The following is a 21,594-nucleotide window of genomic DNA, read 5'->3' as shown; positions in this document are numbered from 1 at the left end:
GTCCTATCCAAAAATGCTTGGGACATATCGAGACTATTTCAACAACCGATGGCAAACTTACAAATGTATTTTTCCAAGAAAAGCATCTAAAAATTTAATCAGGCTTTCAAGCATCCGCCAATTTCATTATTTTTTATTTAGATCTAATTAATTTTGCATATCGAACCAATTATCTTGATTAATAATGTTAATTTTATCAGCGGAATTAATAATCTCTTATCATTATAATTAATTTATGTAAATGATGTGTGACAACATGTAATTGCGCTACTTAAAATAAATTACAAATTCCAGAAAAACCCGGAAATTTATCTCAAGCACATAAATAAGTGTGATAAAGCAGATCACAACAAATTGTGACGGCAAAAATGTTCATAAGCCGATTCACGTGCCGAAGTACGTTACACATATGTACATGCATATGGTAGATATTTATAGGCGACATCTACGTACATATTTAATTATAATAATTAAATTGGTTTAAATTACTGCGCGATAACTACACACCTGTAATTTTTTACGCCTACGCAGTGCAACAAAAACAAAGTGGGCATGCATAATCAGCTACTTAAATCTGTGAGGTATGTATGTTTGTTAGACATATAGTACATATGTACATACATATGTACATACATATACATATATTACAAGCATGTTAACTAGTAAACATTTAATGTCAGAGTAATGAGAACTGTTGAGTAAACCTACCTAAATTTATTTGTAATATTGTAAAAAAATTTTAAGTATTCTTCTGTTACTTTTTTGAATTTTTATAAAAGAAATTAATTTTTTTGTAGGTGGCAACACTGCTCAAAATTTTTTCTTCATCTAATTTTGGTATTATTAAAACATTTATATATTATTTGTTGTACAAATTTCTACAACATAAAATAAAACGAAATTTTTTGAAGGTGGCAACACTACTCAAAAATAAATTTTCTAAACTAATATTTAGAACTTTTCACACATTTATATTTCATTTGGTTTTTACAATATACAAATTTCTACAACATACAATAAAGCAAATCTTTTTTAAGGTGGCAACACTACTCAAAAAAATCTTCTAAATTAATGTTTAGAACTTTTCATACATTTATATTTCATTTATAATCTGTAATATACAAATTTCTACAACTTAAAACACCAAAAAATTTTTGAAGGTGGCAACACTGTTCAAAATTTTTTTCTTCATTAGATTTTAGCATTGTCAAAAAATGTACATTCCATTTTTTATATAAAATATACAAATTTCAACATTCAATAAAACAAAATTTTTGAAGATGGCAACACTAGAACTTCTAAATCAAATTTTAGTATTGTTCAAAAATTTATATTCCACTTTTTATTTAGAATATACAAACTTCTACAACTTAAAACTAAACTAAAGTTTTTGACGATGGCAACACTGTTCAAAGAACTTCTACATCAATTTTTAGTACTGTTCACAAATTTATATTTCATTTGTTATTTAAAATGTACAAATTTCCACAACTTTAAACAAAAATTTTTTTTTAAAGTGGCAACCCTTCTCAAAAATTTTACTGCATTATTTTTTAGTATTGTTAAAAAATCTCTTATTTTAAGTATACACATTTTTTCAAATAAAAAAGTTAAATTTTTTGAAGGTGGCAACACTGCTCTAAAAACGTCTACATTAATTTTTAGTATTGCCCAAAAATTTATATTTCATTTGTTATTTTAAATATAAAAATTTTAACGAACTAATTTTTTTGAAGGTGGCAACACTACTAAAAAAAACAATGTTCACGCTCAAATATTTTATTGTTAAGTAAGATAAAGCATTTTCTTTAATTTAAATTATTAAAAGCATATGTGGCAACCCTGGTGTCAGGAGGATTGTTTTACATATTTAAGCAAAATTTAGGTATTTTATTTTTACTTCGAAAACAACATTTAACGTTAATGTTCAATTACTTTTCAAAGTCAATTATGTAAATGTAGCAACTCTAGTCTTAAAGTGAATATAACAAACTACTGTCAACCAAGCGTCGACTTATGAAATAGTTTTTAATGAATTAATTTGTAGATGTTAGTGATTCAGATTCAGAATTTCACGTTTTCGAATATGTGGCAACTATATACGCCAATTTTGAGTAAAAAAAAATTATTTCATATCTGTTAACTTTATTTGACAATTTAATTAGTATAATTACCTATAGTTAAATATTTATATATGTGACTTGGTCTACGAAAAGGGAGCTAACGTGCGAAAACTAGTTTTCTGGGAAAAGCTGTTAAAAATAATCGTCAGTTTCTCGTTATCTCATTAATTGTTCTCCTTTTTTTTGACACCTAAGCCCCCTTTCCGTCGACCAGGTCACATATTTTAATCAGCACTCATTCTTTCTAACCTTAAACGCAATATCTCCAAAACTGTTAGTGTAAAGTCCTTAAGGTAATTCTAATCCTCGATATCCGACTAAAACATATCTAAGTCAAATATATGCAGTGCTTACGGTCAGCCGGTTTTATGTTCGAGGCCATTGGAGTCAATCTCTGCGACACTGTGGGCTTTAATAATTTGCTCTTGTTACAGAACTCGGGCTAGATTGGTCACATTAAAAGAAAAAAGAGATCCACGGAGAGTTAAACACAATATTTTTCTTCCTCCACTATCGATCACAGCTCAATGGTTCTTTTTTTCTTCTCTATACTTCTTCCGATCACTCAAAGGGTGAAGCAGGAACAGGAGCAGTCTTCCTTGTAGCAATGTAGCAGAAAGCAAAATGGCTACAATTCTCCTAGTCAATAGCTTAAGATAGACTTCTGTGGAAAAATGCTCAGAAGAAAAATACAAAAAATAGAACTTCTGACTAGATAAATAAAATTATGCCTCAACATAATTCTAATGATACAAGCAGAGTGTGTAGGCCTTGGAATGTTTTTTCTCGAGAGACATTCCGCCATCAATGATATGCTTCTTCTAATAGTTGACCCTTGAGGAAGACCTCATGTCTTGGAACACTATCAACACAGGGTATACCCACAAGTATTTTGGGCTAGTTTTGATGGTGAAACAAAAAGCTTCTGCTTTAGACAAGATGGAATTCAGCAATGACCGCCATAATCATCGCAGGGCATCTACCTGTACAATTCCATCTTTAGAGAACTGGTAAAGTAGAGTCGGCGGATTGCAGAGCATGCGGGAAGGCTCATGAGACGCTAGAATATTTCTGCTGTCAATGCGAAGCTTTCAGTCAACTGAGACGGGATATCAGATTAAAAATTATCACATATATGGAGTATATATGTATATAGTATATGGAGTCAGCAACGCATTAAAAACATCTAATTAAAAATCGAAGTACCATATAATCAAATGAATGAATTCAAAGTAAATCATTATTTGCCAATATAATTTTCACATGTGTAGGCAATTAATGAAAAAAAATCATAACAATTGCTCAAAGTAACAATTACATGCGCTGTTGTTGCTGTTTTACTACTTTTTTCATATCAACACTGTTGAGCCGAACTAATTAAGCGGGGCACAGCTGTGCTGTTAACCCGTTGCCAGCCTTCGGGGTCACATTTAACACGCTTAACAAGCGTTACTCTGTGGCGAGCGCATTTAAACACGAGTTGTTAATTTTTTACCGTTATTGCTTAAGAGAAAACTTCACAAAAAATGTGCGTCTGCAAAAAACCATGTTGCACCAAAAAAGTAGCAACAACAAAGAGCAATGTTACAACGAAATTAATTTATAGTGCAGCAGAGTCAGTGCAACATGAAAACAATTTCAATGCTGCAAGTAAAATTTATGAATACAAACAGCGAAATGCAAAACAAAAAAAGCGAATAAGCACTGTGCAGCGAATCAGCGGCAACCGAAAATATTTATAATAACATGCAAACACTCGTGTGTGAGAAAATAGCAACTGTACTCTAATTGATGCAGGTGCATTGCTGCAAAAGTCACTCTGAGGCGCAGAGTAGCTGGAAGAGAAGCTCAGAAAAGAAGAGGTCTAAAAGCGTCAGCCTGAGATTCTCTCCACATTCAATTGTATTCCTAAAAACTTGGACCACTGCTTTCAGAAATCACTCCTGGGTGCTGGTTTTACGCTCACACAACGACATGGCAGATGTGTATGGGGAGAAGTCGCTGGAAAAGAGGCGCAGGGAGTTTTTTCACAGATAGGTCGCAGTTGGGAGGGGACGTTTTTTAAAGGACTCTTCGTCAAGCTTGGTTTTATGCTACCGCATCACTGTGATGTCTTTCATGAAGTCGTTGATATTACAGTAGCTGTAGACCTACTGAAACTTCTTTCAGGCAAACCAGCATTCACTCCAACATTAGCGCTGCAATACTAACCTTAAGCTCTCAAACTGTGCATTCAAGGCTCGTCAAGGAGTGTCCAGCCCATTAGATATTGGATCAAACTACTTCATTATCAGACTCATTTGGGAGTGTGATCAAAGCGGAATGGCTGGAAACTGGATGCCCGATGAGGTATCTAAAGAAATGAAAACGAGTTGGATCGCCATTATCATTTTGCATTCTAGCACTAGACCTATGTGCCTCTCACACACTTAGTAGGCGTTGATTAACGACCAGCCTCTGTGCAACTGCGAGATCATTCTAGCATAGGTTAGAACGTAGGTGATATACTGATTTATTTGTCCTTAGCAAAGTTCATATTGCCGCAATGGAACCCTTTCTTACTGGACATTGTGCAATAGGCATTCATGCTGTATGGCTTAAAATTCAGACGGATGCGAAGTATCAAAATAGTATGAAAGAAGGTGAGCTGTAAGCATCCAATCACTTTCTTCTCGGTTGTCCAGTTTTTGCAAAACTAAGTTTGGTAACTTCTAGCCAAAACTAACATTAGACGCCTCAATAAATTTTTGATGGACCCAGGCGATTGGTCGTTTCCACAATGTTCCTGTTAGGAGTGATCTTTTAACCTAACTCTAATAATCAAACCGTAAAAACAGACCAAATCAGGCCGAGAGGTTTCCAAAGTACAGAGAGGAATCCATAGAAGTAAGGTTTATGAAATTTTGGGATAGAAATTGCCTGGACGAAACAAAAGAATCGTCGTTCCACCTAATCTTCCTGAAAACATGACCTCGAACAAATGGCTTTTTCGTAAGTAACCGTCTAGAATCGCGAAACAAACTTAGATCTTCTTCATATGTATAATATTATATGTGAGTTCTCAGATAGCACAAGCCGATTGCTTCAGCTTATGAACCTGCAAAACAGATCCCGAAACGTATTCTACCTCGCATCCGGCTGCAGAGGAGCAATCAATTTCAAAGCCAAATTGAGGTTGAGGACTTCCTACCAGAAGGGGTTTCTTGCTTTATGTAGAAGTGTAATGAACTTTTGGAACAGCTTCCAGTTCTAAGTTATGACTGATAATGGATATCACAATGATGGCTTGATAGCACTACAGAATAGGCGCTATCAGAGCTTTGTCGTTCAAACAAATTAATCGTAAAAATCAAGATAAGCATTGTCCATATGCTTCTCAACACTGTACTTAGACGCCGTATGGCATGTTTGTATACATTTAACAACACCAACAAAAGTTCAGTTCGTCCCAATAGTAGCAAAGAAAAATCGCCCAACAAAGCGAAATTGTGGCACAACAAGCCCAGAAACGGAGTAGCCGCCATTAAGGGCCACCTCAGAAAAAATTATGTACTGTGGTCGTGTGGAAAAAATGCAACGGTGAGATGAATCAACAGCATTAACAAGAACAACGACACTCAGTAGCCGCCAACCGACAGCCGCCAGGCAGCAGCCACGAGCCACCAGTAGAAACAACACTAAATCCACAAACAACAACAAAAGCAACACGGCTTAACACTTGACAATGCAACACGCGGCCACAAGCGAGGCAACATCACGCTCTCACACATACATATGTAGACCCATATATGACAGCACCGGAAGTGTTCCGCCGTGGCGACATCGGCATTGGCAGGGAAAATGTCGCTTGTTTTTTGGCATGTTCAAAGTAAAATTTCATGTACGACGCGTACAACCAGGTTCCACAGCTGCAAGTATGCATGCCAAGAGTGGTGGCAACCGAAACCAAAAAACAAAAATAAAATGTGCTGCATAAATGCAACAGTGTTAATAAAGTGGCCCATAGGCGCAGCCTTGTTATGAGCAATTTAAATATTATCACATTGTTATTATTTTAATTGCTTAACTCCTTTTTTTCTTGCTAATTAGATCATATTTTTTAGCAGATAAGTTAATCTCTTGCTTTGTTCGCAAGCTAAAGTACCAAATGAAGGAGTATGGTGCTAATCGGAAATTTTTCTCTATAGCTATTTCATTTCCTTCGTACAGCTCTATTCACTTTCAGTTGCAATACTCTTTATCACTCCGTCTCTCTTTATTTCTCTCTCTATTTCACTCTATAACTTTCCATCTTGTATTTCTCTTATTGTTCCTCTGTTTTCCTGACAATCTTAAAGTTATACACCCCTTAACATTATCTCTTCTCTCCCTTTTCAGTCTCTCTCATTCACTCCATTTTCCCCTCTCTTTATTTTTCTGCTTTTCACTCTATTACTAACACACTCTTTCTGTATTCTCCTTAACATTAACCCTTCTCTCCTTTTTCGCCCTCTCTCTTTCACTTTGTCTTTGCCTACCTTTCCTTTTCTCCTTTTCACTATACATACCATTCTGTATCTTCTCCTCATTTCTGTCTGTGATATTTTCTTCATCTTTCAGTAATCGATAATTTGATCCAATAAATCTTTATCCTTCTTTCCTTCTGCCACTTTATCGCTTTAACTCTTATTTTATTTCTCTGCTACTCTATAACTCTAATTATCAGTCCTTCTCTCACTCTACTATTCTCTCTTTTACACTCTCTACCTCTGATTTTAGTTGCGTTTTCTCCATGATCTTTCAACTATTACCCATCCCCAATATATACACCTACTTTATTTTTCTCTCCCTCTATAAATCTCTCTTTCTCTCTATCTCACTATAGTATATCACTCCTTTTCTTTCTTTCTTTCTCTCGATTTTACTTTATCACTCTCGTTCCCTCTTTCAACCTGTTTTTTCTTCATCATCTCTCAATTCTCAAAAAATGATCAGAAGTGAGATTTAAAAATAATTTTGATCCAAGTTAGAAAGAGGCAAAAGAGGCGAAAAGGTATTTCCGTGAATAATATTCTTTTTGGACTACTAAAGGGTGCTCCAAAATTAATGCAAGAGCGGAATTAAGTCAGAGAGTGGCAAAATTAACGCAAGACTTAAATTTTCCGCCATTTATGTAGTGAAATGTTGATAAAAAAAAATCCGAATCGACAGAGGACAATTTAGGCTTAGTAAAGATGAGAGCGTTACACGATAAAACAACGTTCGATAGCCGCTGTTCACACATTTCATACAAAATATGGTCGAAATAGTGTTTTTACTTCGTCATTATATTTTGAAATGCCGGTAAATTGCGTTAGTTGCGTTAATTTTGGAACACCCTTTATATATATACACACTTGTATATACAATAGCTACTCTTCCTTGCAATAGTTGCTCGAAGAGGTTTATTGGCAGAACTTTCAATCAATAAACTCAAAACACCAAATCAGGGTAAGTTACATCTTATTCAGCAGTTATTGGTGAACCAATCAGTTCGGCAGATGCATCTAATGCAGAAACGAATTGGTGTATGAAAGCAATACCGAGATGAGATGAAACTTTTGTATATAAGCTATGACCCGACCACGCAATCATACAATATGGAACATATTCAGAAAAGTTGTATTTTAGGAATTGTTCCAATCTTTGAAAAAATTATATCCGAATTCAAGTATATAGTACACTTTGTTCTCTTATTATTCGTAAAAATTAATGTTGTAAACCCCTCCAATATATTCACGAAATATCCAAGGTTTTCCACCAGAGTGGAGATCTTCTTCTGCTTCCCTCGATGGGTACTGTGTCGAATATTCTCAAAGCTGAGAACACTCCCTCACATCCCATAATTATCCACTGACAAAGGAATGCTTGTTCGAAAATATCAGCAGTAATTGGTGAACCAATCAGTTCGGCAGATGCATCTAATGCAGATATAGAAATTGAATTGTAATTCACATTTGTGACTCTGAAAAAATAGGTTCCATTGATACTATTTCAACATTTCCAGGGGAAAAAAGACAATACCGAGAAAAGGCGCTTGTGGATGAGATGAAACGGTTTGGAAGAAGGTAATCAACAATGCTTTATAATGCTATGAAATCCTATTCCATTTTCTAACCTATTTTTAGATATGGACGGACAATCATCTAATATGGACCAAAATATTCGGAGAAAAGTTCGAGGAAGAATATTTTATCAAGCGATGACGAATTCAACTTTCTCGTCAATCTTTGCTAAAAAAAATTATATTTCCAATGAATTCTATAATTTAATTCAAGTATTTAAATAAACAATTTATAGTACACTTTGTTTCTCTTATTATTCATGTGATGAAAAGAATTAATGCATTCAATGTTAAACCCCTCCAATATATTCAAACATTGAAATATCCAAGGTTTTCCAATCACAGAGTGGAGATCTGTTAAAAGTATTTTTCTTCTCAGGATCTCTGTATGGAGTTCAAGAACGGTTCAATACCTCGATGTCTCCTAGTAACAAGTTGTGCCAATTTCGTACTCCCCTAATAAAGTGCTATATCTCCAAACAAACGCATCTGACTGGACACATCTACTGCACGAATCGTCCATAACATTTTATCCACTATATCTTACAATCAAGGAATGCTTGTTCGAAAATAGGTGTTCAATGTGTGTTTTTAAGTAATATGTGAGCAATGAGAGAATTCTATATTTATATAAAAATAGTCATCTCATATAAACTGTGTTGCTGCTCCTCCTCCATCATAAAAATGCAATCCATAAAATTTCAGTTATTTTCTTTGAATTTTCACAAGACAGTTCAAATATTATAAAAATGCTCTATTGTTTACAAAAGCGTAAATTTAAAAGCACATTGTAACAGGATTCGAATATCAGTTTTGCATGGAAAAAAGCTTATTCCGATAGGCGACACCAAATGGATAACAAAAAATTAAGAGTTTTTGGACAAAGTTTTTGGGTTCTGGGTCCAACTTTGGAATCAATTCGTGCACTTCTCTGTCATCATCAAAATTAGTGTTATAGATTACTGCAACATATAAACTTTTTAGTCGTTGAGGCTGAAGTAACAAACATGCTCAATCTAAACTACAGACTTAGCTCAGCTAAGCTTTAACTATAGTATACTGTAAGTATGTAGGAACAACTATTGAAGATCGCCAACAAAAATAAGAGCTAATAGGTTCTAGAATATATTTAATCTCGTGTAGTAGAAGGAATCTAGCGATTAGAAATATTTCTAATTTTTCTTGAAATAGCTATTTTATCAATATTAATTTTTGGAATACCTTATATGATTAATAATACATATATAATCTAAACAAAAATATAACCTTGAAATACTTTTAATAGAGTTGCCGCTTTCAAAACTATTGTGCATTTGTGAACTTTTTCATTTACAAAATAGAAGTTTTGAAAAAACACATTTCTCAATTATAAAGCGGTAAAATATTCGAAGCAAATACATTTCTAGACACTTTACGCAAGTATTTTCATTTTTTTTTGAAGAGGGTTGCCACCTCAAAATTATAGTCGATTTTCTTAATTGTTTCTACATTGCTATAAAATATAACAATAGAAGTTTTTTGAAGGGTTGGCAACTTTCAAAATGTGGAGGATACTTGAAATTATACAATACACAAAACGGAAGTTTCGAAAAAATACATTGCTGGGTTATATACCGTTAGACAATTTGTTAACAATGTTGCCACCTTTACTAATATGGTGGTTGCTTGATCATTATTAATTTACAAAGCGAAAGTTTGGATAAACACATTGCTCTAATATTTCTATTCTTAGAATAATACGAGTATAATCTCTAATATTTCTTTTGAAAGAATATGTTTCATAGGGTTGCCTTCTTTACAAGTATTGCTAGATACTTGATCGTTATTACTTTACAAAAAACACATTGCTCTTATATTTCTATTTTTAGAAGTAGGTGGTGAATTTCTAATCATTATTCATTTACAAAGTTAAGACTTTCTTTTAATGAGGACGTCATCTGTGGAGATTCCTTGGTTTTTTGCACTTGTACAAATTTGTGAGTTCTAAAATTTTTCAATTTACAAAGTGGAAGCTACGAAAAAAGCACATTGAGCGATCAATATCGTTAGAATTTTTTTAATGTTGAGTATTTTAATTCACAAATATGGTGGATTCTTGGTCTTGTTCAATTTAAAAATTAGAATTAGAATTCGAAAAAGAACAATGTATCTATAAACAAGCTATACACCGTTAGAAGATATTATTAATAAAGTTACCATCTTAAAGGATTTTGGTTCTTCACAATTTTACAATTTAGAAAAGGAAAGTTACGAAGAAACTTATTTCCTGTAATTTATATAGTAAGAATAAGATTTAAATAGGGTTGCCACCTATTTATAAATTAAATTTTTTATATTTTTGAATTTGCAAAGCAGAAGCTTCGAGAAACACATATTGCTCGAATCTGTAACATTAGAATAATTTTTAATAGGGTTGCCAAGTGAAACCTTAGTGGATTCTTGAACCTTTCAACTGACTATTTTTTTATTTAGATTACCACCTGTAAGATTGATAATTAGTTTTTTACAATTTATAAAAGAAAAATAACCAAAAATAAATACCGCTGATATATTTTTTATTAAAGTTGCCACTTATTAGAATGCCTTTTTTTTACAATTTACAAGGGGAAAATAACCAAGAATAATTACCGCTGAAATATTTTTTAATAGGTTTGCCGATTAACACTATAGTGGACTCAATTTACCATTTAAGGTTGCCACCTGTAAGAATGATTTTTAATATTTGTGAGGCAAATATCTAAAAATAAATATCGTTGGAATATTTTTTACATAGAGTTGCCAACTTAAAATTATTATCTATCCGTACCCTTAGAAAATTTTTAATAGAGTTGCCATAATTTTGATTTTTTTTAAATGACATATTTGTATATAAATTGTATTGATATAAAATTTTTTTTTATGAAATTTTAAATAAAAAAAATGTATTAAAATTTTATTCGGCAATTTACCTGCTTTCGCCACATGGCCGTTCAAATCAATGCGAATTTCCATAGTTTATATCCAGTAATTTAGTTAAATATATGTAAAACAGCACTAAATTAACAAAAAAATAGGTGGTGCACAATTTTCTATGAAAGAAAGTATTTTATATATTTTTTTTATTATTTCCAATATTTTTACACAAAAGCAATAACTATTGTTGTAGCACACTACAAAAAAAAACCACTAAAGATATTACCGAAGCAATTAGTTAGACAATTTTGTTATTAACTAAATTATTTATGAATTTAACTGCTGTAACAACAGCAACAACACGCACTACCGCCACAACTATACAGAGCGCTGACGCGGAACATTTGCCCACTGGCATTTTTATTGCAAGCTATACGTTTTTATTTTGTGAGCACTTTGAAACTCACTTCAAGTTTTCATTTTTTAATTTTCAACACGTGTTTGTTGGTGTAAATAAATCAGTAATTGTCAGTGAAATTCAAATCTATAATTAATTTAATTTGTTTGACGAACGCGCGTGCGCGCCCGCACAAAGCGCTCCAACAACCGAAACAATCAGTACAACAACAAAAAAAGGTAAATACTGTAAACACTGCCGAATATTTGCCTTAGAATGCGCCAACAACGAAGCGCGAGCTGCAACTGAGGATGGGCCAAGCGCTGTCGCCGGTCAATAGCCCATCGAACACAGGCAAAAGTGGCAATAAAACGTATAAGTGAGTGTAAATAATACGCTTTTAAGTTGTTTGTTGTCATTGTTGTTTGTATTGTGCTAACAAATTTGTGTTGATCGCGATCGAATTGTTAGTGTTGTTGCTGTTGTCGGCGGCAACGACTGAATCTGATCTGTTGACGTTCCAAGTCATTGTTAACTTCTACGCGTGTGTTTAATCGTGTGGACAAGGGTTTTGTGCATTTTTTGCCCATCCTTATAGTATTTACGCTTATAAAAGTTCAGCGAATGATTCCAGTTGATTGCCTGTTGCATAAAAATACTCGTAACCATATTTTATTCGAGAGAATTGAGCGAACCTTTTCGAGTGGAATTTCATTATCTTATCAACTACAAAGGTTCAGTATTTTCGGTCCTTAAGTGGGCCCAAAGTTGAAGGCTAATTAATATATAGCAGCTGATTTCGTTAAAGGTTTTGGAGAGTGAGAGCCAGTTACAAATAATAAAATGGGCAAAATTCATAATCACTAAACGCTTGGTCCGTTGATGTTTTAATCAAAGGATGGCATGGCCAGCCTTTCATAGTTCCAAGCTATATAATTTTGACCTCATGAGGTTCAACATGATCGAAGTCAACTAACAGCGATATTTATTAGATACAGGGATATAGCTCTCTATTTCTCCCTCTTTATATTAGGTGTTATACTAAATTTTATACGAATCTACGTTCTGGGCAATTCTAGACTCGTATCTACCTCTAATTCCATCTCTTTATATATCGCTCTTATTCTCTCTCTCTCTCTCTCTCTCTCTTGATCACATTATTTTTCTCTATCTCTTCATCTCATTTTTTTTCTCTCTCTCTCTCTCTACTTTCTTGCTTCAGTTTTCTTAATCACTCTCTTCATTATTTATGTCAACTGATCATACTTCAGACTAAAGTCACCGTTCTAATTAAAGCTAAATACCACAACCGGAATACCTAAAAGGCATTTACGAATTAGTAAAAGTTCGTCCTTGCTTTTTAGTACTAAATTTGCTTGGTTAATGCATATAATTATATTATGGAGCAAAGCTAGAGAAGACGTCAAAAGTTCTTCCTAAAATATATAATTTTTGTAGTATCTAGCTGTAGTTAGCATCTTCATTTCGTCGAAGGCTGCTATTAGACTCAGGGAAACTGGGTACGTGGGACGTTCTAAGCAGGAATATTTTGTAATCCTCCTTTTGTTCGATTATATCCCTAACCGTCTGGACTACTACATCGCTGAACCTACACCTTGTGGTTCCTTCTTTGGTTGTTTCTTTGCACACTTACGTGGTAGTCATATGTGTGGCTGGGTGCAGCCGCTGACGAAGTGGTGCATTAAGCTTTTTCACAGATGGATCAAAGCTTTGGAGAAAATTAGGAAGGGTACTTTTCTGTCAGGAACGCTCCATCAATTCCAGCTTCAGGCTATCAGACTAGAGAGAAAGCTGCTACGAAGTACTACTTGCTTCAAAAAGGTATGCATTCCCTCCGATATCAGAGTGGCTTGAGTCTCAATGCGCTGAATAATCAAGGAGCTTTGGATTTTATTTCAGCAGCATCAAGCTACTTCGTTATTTTTCATGTTTATATGCCTGGTCTCAGCAGAATCGCTAGAATTTTAAAAGCCAATGAGTTTACTAGATACGGCACCCAATTTCATCAGATTGCGATCCAGTCGGTATTCCGCGTTCCTCATTCGCTTTAGCATTAGATCTATGGACCTTTCGTGAGCTTGGCAAGCACAATGAACAATAGAACTTTTTTGGCGGCAAGTTCAAGACTGGAACGCAAGGGAACCTCTGAAATACTTGTTTTTAAAAATCAATTGTTGGAGTTGTGATTGAATTAGCTATACTTTCTCACCATCCATCAAACCCAGTCATTGAAAAATTACTAACCTTCCTTCTATTGAAGTAATTAGATAATGCTCCTTAGGGCTGATATTTTCTAATGAAATGTTAAAAGTCCTTTTTTCTCCATCAAAATTTGTTATCAGAGTTCATATCTTCTGGTAAAGCTCATTTTAACGGGTGATCCACACTGACGGCTCGAAAATACCGGAATACCAAACTATCCCTACCAATGGGATGTTTTCCGAGCATCTTTCAAACAGCAGTCCTTGCTATAAGTCAGAGTGACGAAATCAATCTCCAACGCAATTATCGCAACCAGCGTATCGCGATAGTCAAGCTGCACTAAAAGCGATCTCAGCTTTTTAATTAAAATCGCCATTAATGGAGGAATATATAGCCAGGAAAGCCAACGCAGGATTGCTCTTGCCAATAGGTGCTACTTTGGACTGAGTAAGCAATTGAAAAGTAAAGTACTCTCTCGACGAACAAAAGCCAAACTCTATGAGTCGCTCATAATTCCCGGCCTGCTATATGGTGCAGAGGCTTGGACGATGACAGCAACCGATGAGTCGACGTTACGAGTTTTCGAGAGAAAAATTCTGCGAAAGATTTATGGTCCTTTGCGCATTGGCCACGGCGAATATCGCATTCGATGGAACGATGAGCTGTACGAGATATATGACGACATTGACATAGTTCAGCGAATTAAAAGACAGCGGCTACGCTGGCTAGGTCATGTTGTCCGGATGGATGAAAACACTCCAGCTCTGAAAGTATTGGACGCAGTACCCGCCGGGGAAGCAGAGGAAGGGGAAGACCTCCACTCCGTTGGAAGGACCAAGTGAAGAAGAACCTGGCTTCGCTTGGAATATCCAATTGGCGCCACGTAGCGAAAAGAAGAAACGACTGGCGCGCTGTTGTTAACTCGGCTATAATCGCGTAAGCGGTGTCTACGCCAATTAAGAAGAAGAAGATATAGGAAAGCTCAACCGCCTATCTGTTTGCCACCGTGTACACATCGGGGCAAAATGGGTAGCCGGCAATGAGCTGGTCGACGAACTAGCCCTCTTTGCGGCGGCTTCCAGGTTGATGAGATCAGAACCATGAATTGCGGTGGAGTAAAGGAGATGCTCCGCACGGAGGAGAGAGTGGTGAGAGAACGGCACTGGTAGCATATAACAGGAATGTGCCACGCCAAGTTACTATTGGGAATTTACAACCTAGCAAGATTTAGAGATATGATCAACCTATCCTAAGACAAATTCCATCTCCATGTCGTGCCTATGCTGGGCACAGCAGGCTCAAGAAACACTTGTCCAATATGGGTATAATATCTTGCGCAAGCTGCCGGGTTTGCGGCATGGAACTGGAAACTCCAGAACACCTGATTCTAGATTACCCAGCAATTTGTAAAAGCAGGCTCCACGTACTAGGATCCAACTACGTGGACAGGAATCACATCAATTGAATTATTCAGAGTGCTAGATCTTTATGACCACATATGATACAGGAGAAGGCAAAATAGAACATTGGTCGCAGTGCAAAACCTCAATTATTTTCTATCTGTCCATCTATCTAACTATATGATCTGGTTTTAGTGCCTTTGTTTTCAAAAATTTGCATTTCTCCCTCTATTATTTCATGTGGTGCTTGTCTCAGCTAAATAATAAGAAATCAAATGGAAAAAAATTTGTGTCTAAAATGATTTTCAAACTTAAACCTTCTGAATATCTACTGCCTGCTATGCAACTATTGATTTCAGACGCGCTTTTTCTTCTGTACAGTGATTAATCAATCCTCTCCGGTTTGTCATTATTAGAGATCAATTGCAAGCTTTAAAAAGCAGCTCCTCATGCTGTCAACAAAAATATTTTAAACCCATCGGTTCGAGTCTTAGCTAAGTGTACTTCAAAACCAGCTAACGAACTGGTGAGAGCTCTAGAAAATACTATTTTAATTACGCTGAATTTATATTAATTCTTAATTACAAAATAATGCCAAGTTTAACGCCACGTATAAAACATTAATTGCAATTCGCATCCATCTTCCATAAAAAATTTATTGTTTGACTTGCTGACATTTCTGATTTTTTCAATGAACCCACTTTCATGCAAATCACATGCAAATCAAAGAGATAAATCAGTAAAAATGTTATCCATCAACCCATCAGCGGCAATGTGTTGACAGAAATGTATTTTATTTTATCGTTTTTGTTTATTGTTTTATATTTATTGTAGTTTTTTGCTTATTTTACTTTTTCATATTTTTATACCCTAAACAAAGTATGTGAAGGTTGCCATCAATTTTGTATGTACGAATTAAGCCCTCAGGTTTTGAGATATCGCTCACAAATTTGGCACATGTTCTTTTCTCTTCAAGAAGTTGTTCACTTGTGCGAACTACTGAAATTGAACCAATATAGCATACAGCTGTCATACAAACTGAACGATCGGTATCAAGTGCTTGTATGGAAAACTTTTTCATTTGACAAGATATCTTCATCAAATTTGACACATGTTATTACTTCTAAAAACGAAATTATCTCTAGAAAAATTTTCTAAATCGCTGCACTATAGCTTATAGCTGTCATACAAACCGAACGATCGGCATCAAGTGCTTGCATGTGATATTACTTTAGTCAGTGGTACAATCTGCGAAAAAACTGTTCAGATCGGACAGCTATATGATATAGCTGTCATACAAACTGAACGATGAAAATCAAGATCTTGTATGAAGAACCCTTTTATTTCAAAAGATTTTATCACGAAATTTGTCAAGAATTATTGCCTAAGTCAAGGGTGAAATCTGCCAAGAAAACGTTCGGATCGATTGACTATAGCATATAGCTGCCATACAAACTGATCGATAAAATTCATGTTTTTGTGCAAAAACTTTTTATTTGTGAAGGGTATTGAAGCCTCATTGCAGCCGATATTAGCATTTTTTATTTTATTACTTTTATTTTCTTTTGCTACATTTTTAAATTCTTTTTCAACTCTTCTATAATTTCTTTTCATTTGTATTCACACCCTCGCCATACACACCCATTTTCATTTGTGAAAAACTGCCTCAATTGTCAGTTAATTTACTTTTCAATACATTTCAGCGCTCAAAACGGAAAAAAAAGTTGCGAGAAAAAATTTGCTGAAAACCAATATGGAATGCCGTGGAAAAAATTATCTTATTAAAATATTAAAAAGCAATCAAAGCGACTGATGTCGTCAGCTACCTTTTGTTGTCACAATAAACATGCACAGATTGTATCATCAAACAAACACACATACTCGTACATACAGACATATGAAGATATATGCACTTGTTGATGCAACGCCGATTGACTGCACAACCCGTTAGGGATAAGTGTAGGTGGCGGCACACGTTTGTTGTACATATGTGCATATATGTGTGTCAAAATTACGGATTTATGTTCCACACCCCAGCCATCGACATTTTTGCACCCAATAGCGCACTGTGAGGTCTAGCTGCCTGTCTGTGCGTCCGTTTGTCTATCTATCGCTCGTCATGCCTATCTAGCACTCAATCACCCTGTCTACCGATTTAACCGAATGTGGGGCTGCTTAAGTGTTACACTGTTGGTTTATCGGCATGTCATTGGCTTGTATGTGTCTGTTTGTGTGCGTGTGTGTCATTTCATCAATCACTTTGCACACTTTTGCAGCTCATCAATAATTCAATGCGCCGCACAATTGTAACACTCTGTAATAACACAAATAAATAATTAATTAAAATCGTTGTGGCAATTGAGTGCAGTTAACAACAGTGGCACTTGCATACACACACGCACACGCATCTATAGTATGCGTGTAAATAAACACATTAGATGTATGTATATGTGTATGTACATACATATATTATAGCATATCTGGTAAGTAAAGTGTGCGTATTAGTGATGTCAGAAAATATTTTCTTATTGGAGAGTAACCTTCGCGCCAATTCGCTTTGACTAAGTGGCGACTTTGCGTAATTATCTTTTCGGGATCCCGAAATGTTGACCTAATTTTCTATAATAATTACTAAAATCGAATATGTTAAATTTATTATAAACAAAAAAAAGTATAAAATCATTAAGTATAATTTTTTCGGGATCCCGAAATGTTGAACAAATTTTTTATATCAATTATCAAAATCGAAAATACTAAACTTATTACATACAAAAATAATTATTGAGTAGAATTTTATTTCGGGATCCCGAAATATTCAACTAATTTTTGATATTAATTATTAAAATCGAATATGCTAAATTTATTATAAACAAAAATAGTTATTAAGCAGAATTTTATTTCGGAATCCCGAAATATAGTTGCGCTTAATTTCTACAAATTTACCTCGATAAAATTTCATTTTTTTCATATCTAATTCGCTTTAAAAAAGTTTCGATATTGCGTCAGTTAAATTTCGGGATCCCGAAATGTTAACCTAATTTGGATATATTCATTGAAATTTGGCAAAATTAATTACTTAATTTTATTCCGAGACGAATTTTCGGAATTACTCCTATTACCAGAAAATAGTATATCACATACCGAAAATTCGGTACAAATTTAGATATATCGGTAAACGTTACGGAATGAACTTAGTCATATGATATACATATGTGCATATGTTCTCTGATAGTAGGAGTAGTTCTGAAAATCATATGATGAATCATTCTCTGGTATAAGTACTGATAAAAGAGCTGAATTTTTAATCGAATTTTCGCAATGAATATTTTTTATTTCAATCATGCCAAAAACTACAATAAGTTAGAAACTATTCCATATACTCCGTCTTAAGAAATAAAAAAATAATATAAAACAATTGAATATACTAAGGAATACCGAAACTTTTTTAAAATCACAATTTCGGTAATTTTGAAAACTACGAAAGCAACTCCGAAATTTCGGAAAAGTTAATTTTTTTATAGCGCAATCAGAGATATTCAGAACTCTTTTATAATACCGCAAATTTTTCAAATTTAAATTTCGAAATTACAACTTTTAAAAAACTCCGAAAATTCGGAAAAAACATATAAAAAATTCATTCTCAAAAGTATGAAATATAAAAAGTATATAAGAGTAAATACAGATAACTCCGAATATTTCATACAATTTTCGGAATAATTATTAATTTATAAATGATATGCCAATTACTATAAATACTCAGAAATTATTTTCTGCGATTTCTCTTCAAAAATACCTACAAACATATGTATGTACAAAATTTTTAAAATTTAAGGCATCCCGAAAATTTTTTAAATCTTAATCTCGAAATTCGAAAAGTTTTTGCAACATCGATGACACAAAATATTATGAAAAATATTAGCTGTAAGAATCACATAATATGCTGTTGAGACATTGGCGTACATACATACATATGTACATATATGTATGTATATGTATACATACATACATACATATGCATCGTACATACTAAGTATTATATGTATGTATGTACGTATGTATGTATATAGTATATAATATACTAATATTTTAGAACCCGAAATATATTTTAAGAAGTGCGAAGCAAAAATTTATTTTTCCAACGCTGCAAAAAAGTTATATTAATCAATTCAAAGCAGGAAATTATAAAAATCGCGAAAAATCGATAATCCCGATAATCCCGAAACAGTCCAAAAATTAGATATATTTAGTTTTTAAACGTTCTTAATATTTTCAGACAAATTGCTAGTAGAAAAGAGCTCAGAAAACTCTATAATCCCGAAAATACCGAAACAGTCCCGAAATTTTCAGACAAATTACTGGTAGAAAAGAGCTCAGAAAACTCAATAATCCCGAAAATACCGAAACAGTCCCGAAATTAGGTATTCAGTTTTTAAACATTCATAATATTTTCATTTGCCAATACCAAAAAAAGCTTAAAAATATTAAAATTTTGCCGTATTATTTAATTCTATGACAATATTGTTTTTCACGGGACTGCCATCACTGGCAACAGTTCCGCAGTATGTGCCTTTGTCAGCCACCTTGCATTCCATTGTAAGCATTGGCTTTTGCGCACGTTCCGCTTTGCAAAACCTACAACCGCCATATCAACAGTGCAGCAGTGTTAATCGCTGCAGCCTTTGGCAAATAATAAATGGCAACAACAGCAACAAGCAACAAATAGCAACGGTAATATCAACATTATTGTGGGTCGCATCGCGTGCGGTTAAATGCAGCGATTTGAAGTGCAGCCACGGCAAATGCGAATGCTAAATCGCGCACACTAAATGACGTGAATGTAAACAACGGCAAAAGCCACAACAAAAACAACAACAACAACAGCAACGACAAAAAGGCAACAATAGCAAATGCTGACATTGTCTTGCTGCTAACACTTCCGTCGCCTGCAAGCGTCCACGACCGTCATGCATGCCACAAGCGCTCCGCTATCCTTCAATGGCAATAAATTGCTTCCAGCAAAAGCAAAAAAGTGCTATAACAACAACAGCAATAGCACGGCGCAATAATGTACATTTTTAGTATTGTTGGGGAGGTATTAGCGGCGGCAGCAAAAAGCGCAAATGCGTTCAATCGAAATGCGCTCCGCCACCCGCACCACATCCACTTCATTGATAGCATTTGAACTTCCATGAATTGCCCCCACACGGCCCCACTGCATGCTTAGCATTAGCTTTGTTTGGTTAATTCAGCGCGTGAAATTGCTGCTCATTTGTTCTGCTTTTTCTGTTTTTATCTCGCATTGTTGTTGTTACGAGTAGTATTGTTGTAGTCCGATTGTCTATGCGTCACATGTGTTTCCATGTAGGTATGTGCGTATAAGTCCCGTGCTCATGCGTAGGTATGCGTGTTCGCGCGGCAATTATTGTTTGTTTTCTGCTATCGCACTCTACACCGTTATTTACGTCGTTTGCCCTCACCCCTGACGCACTAATGCTGATAAACCGTAAGTTTTTACAAATAGCGGTATTCGTAATGAATGAATTTATGGGAGCACTTGAGCCTCTCAGTATGGAGTTTAAAAACAAATACAGACGTTCATGATCGGTAGCGCGCTTTTCTTAGAACTCGTTGACCTACTTAATTTCTAACTATACTTTTTTTAACTAGTCTGGAATTAGTTTTAGTGTAGGTTGGAAGACTAGTTTGAGGATTTTTTGGAGCTAGATATATATTTTCCATACCATGCTGGAGCAGATCTCAGAATGAGTTTGAATTTAGAAAGAGTTTGGAACTACTTAGTTTAGAATTAGTTTAAAACTAACTTGAAACTAGTTCAACTTCATAAATGATTTGTAACTAGTCTACAACTAATTTAGAACAAGTTTTAGTATGATTTGGTACTAGTTTGGCTTTGGAACTAGTTTGGACCTAGTCTAGAACTCATTTAGAACTAGTTTAAGACTGATTTGGCAGTATTAGACTTTAGAACTAGTCTGGAACCCGTCCAGAACTGATTTAGAATAATTTTAAGAATGCTTTGGAGCTATTATGACTTTAAAACTAGTTTGAACCTAATTTAGAAAAAATTTAGATCTAGTTTAGGACTAGTCTATGACTAGTTTGACTTTGACACCATTTAGAAAATAGTCTATGAATAATTCAAAATTAGTTTGAGCCCACTTTGAAACAAGTTCGACTGTATAACTAGGTTGGAACTAGTCTAAAACTTATTTGAAACTAGTCTATGGTTATTTTGGAACCAGTTTGGAACTAGATGATGTGCTAGTATGTGACTAGTTTGACTTTTAAACCAGTTTGGAACCAGTCTACGAATAATTTAGAACTAGTGAACTAGTGACTAGAACTAGCCCACTTTGGAAGAAGTTCGATTGTATAACTAGTTCCGTACTAGTTTCAAACGTTTTTAAGACAAGTTTGTGGTTAATTTGGAACCAGTTTAGATCTACATAATGTGCT

At 34.5% G+C, this 21,594-nt stretch overlaps 1 protein-coding gene across 2 annotated transcripts in view; it reads right to left on the bottom strand.

The window, feature by feature from the left end:
• LOC126752386 (zinc transporter 2) overlaps positions 1–21,594 on the bottom strand; it is a 158,403-nt gene that overhangs the window by 95,620 nt on the left and 41,189 nt on the right. Inside the window, exon 1 of one of the 2 annotated variants that reach the window (XM_050463131.1) lies at positions 11,154–11,824. The exons of the other annotated variant lie outside the window; for it this stretch is intronic. Coding sequence (XP_050319088.1) covers positions 11,154–11,196 — 43 coding nt within the window. The 5' untranslated portion in view covers positions 11,197–11,824. Of the gene's footprint in view, positions 1–11,153; positions 11,825–21,594 lie in introns of those variants that run through there. 2 annotated transcript variants of the gene reach the window in all.

Source organism: Bactrocera neohumeralis, chromosome 3 (assembly GCF_024586455.1).
Source record: "Bactrocera neohumeralis isolate Rockhampton chromosome 3, APGP_CSIRO_Bneo_wtdbg2-racon-allhic-juicebox.fasta_v2, whole genome shotgun sequence".
In the NCBI taxonomy this organism is placed as follows: Eukaryota; Metazoa; Arthropoda; class Insecta; order Diptera; family Tephritidae; genus Bactrocera; species Bactrocera neohumeralis.
This window is presented reverse-complemented; position numbering and strand designations above follow the sequence as displayed.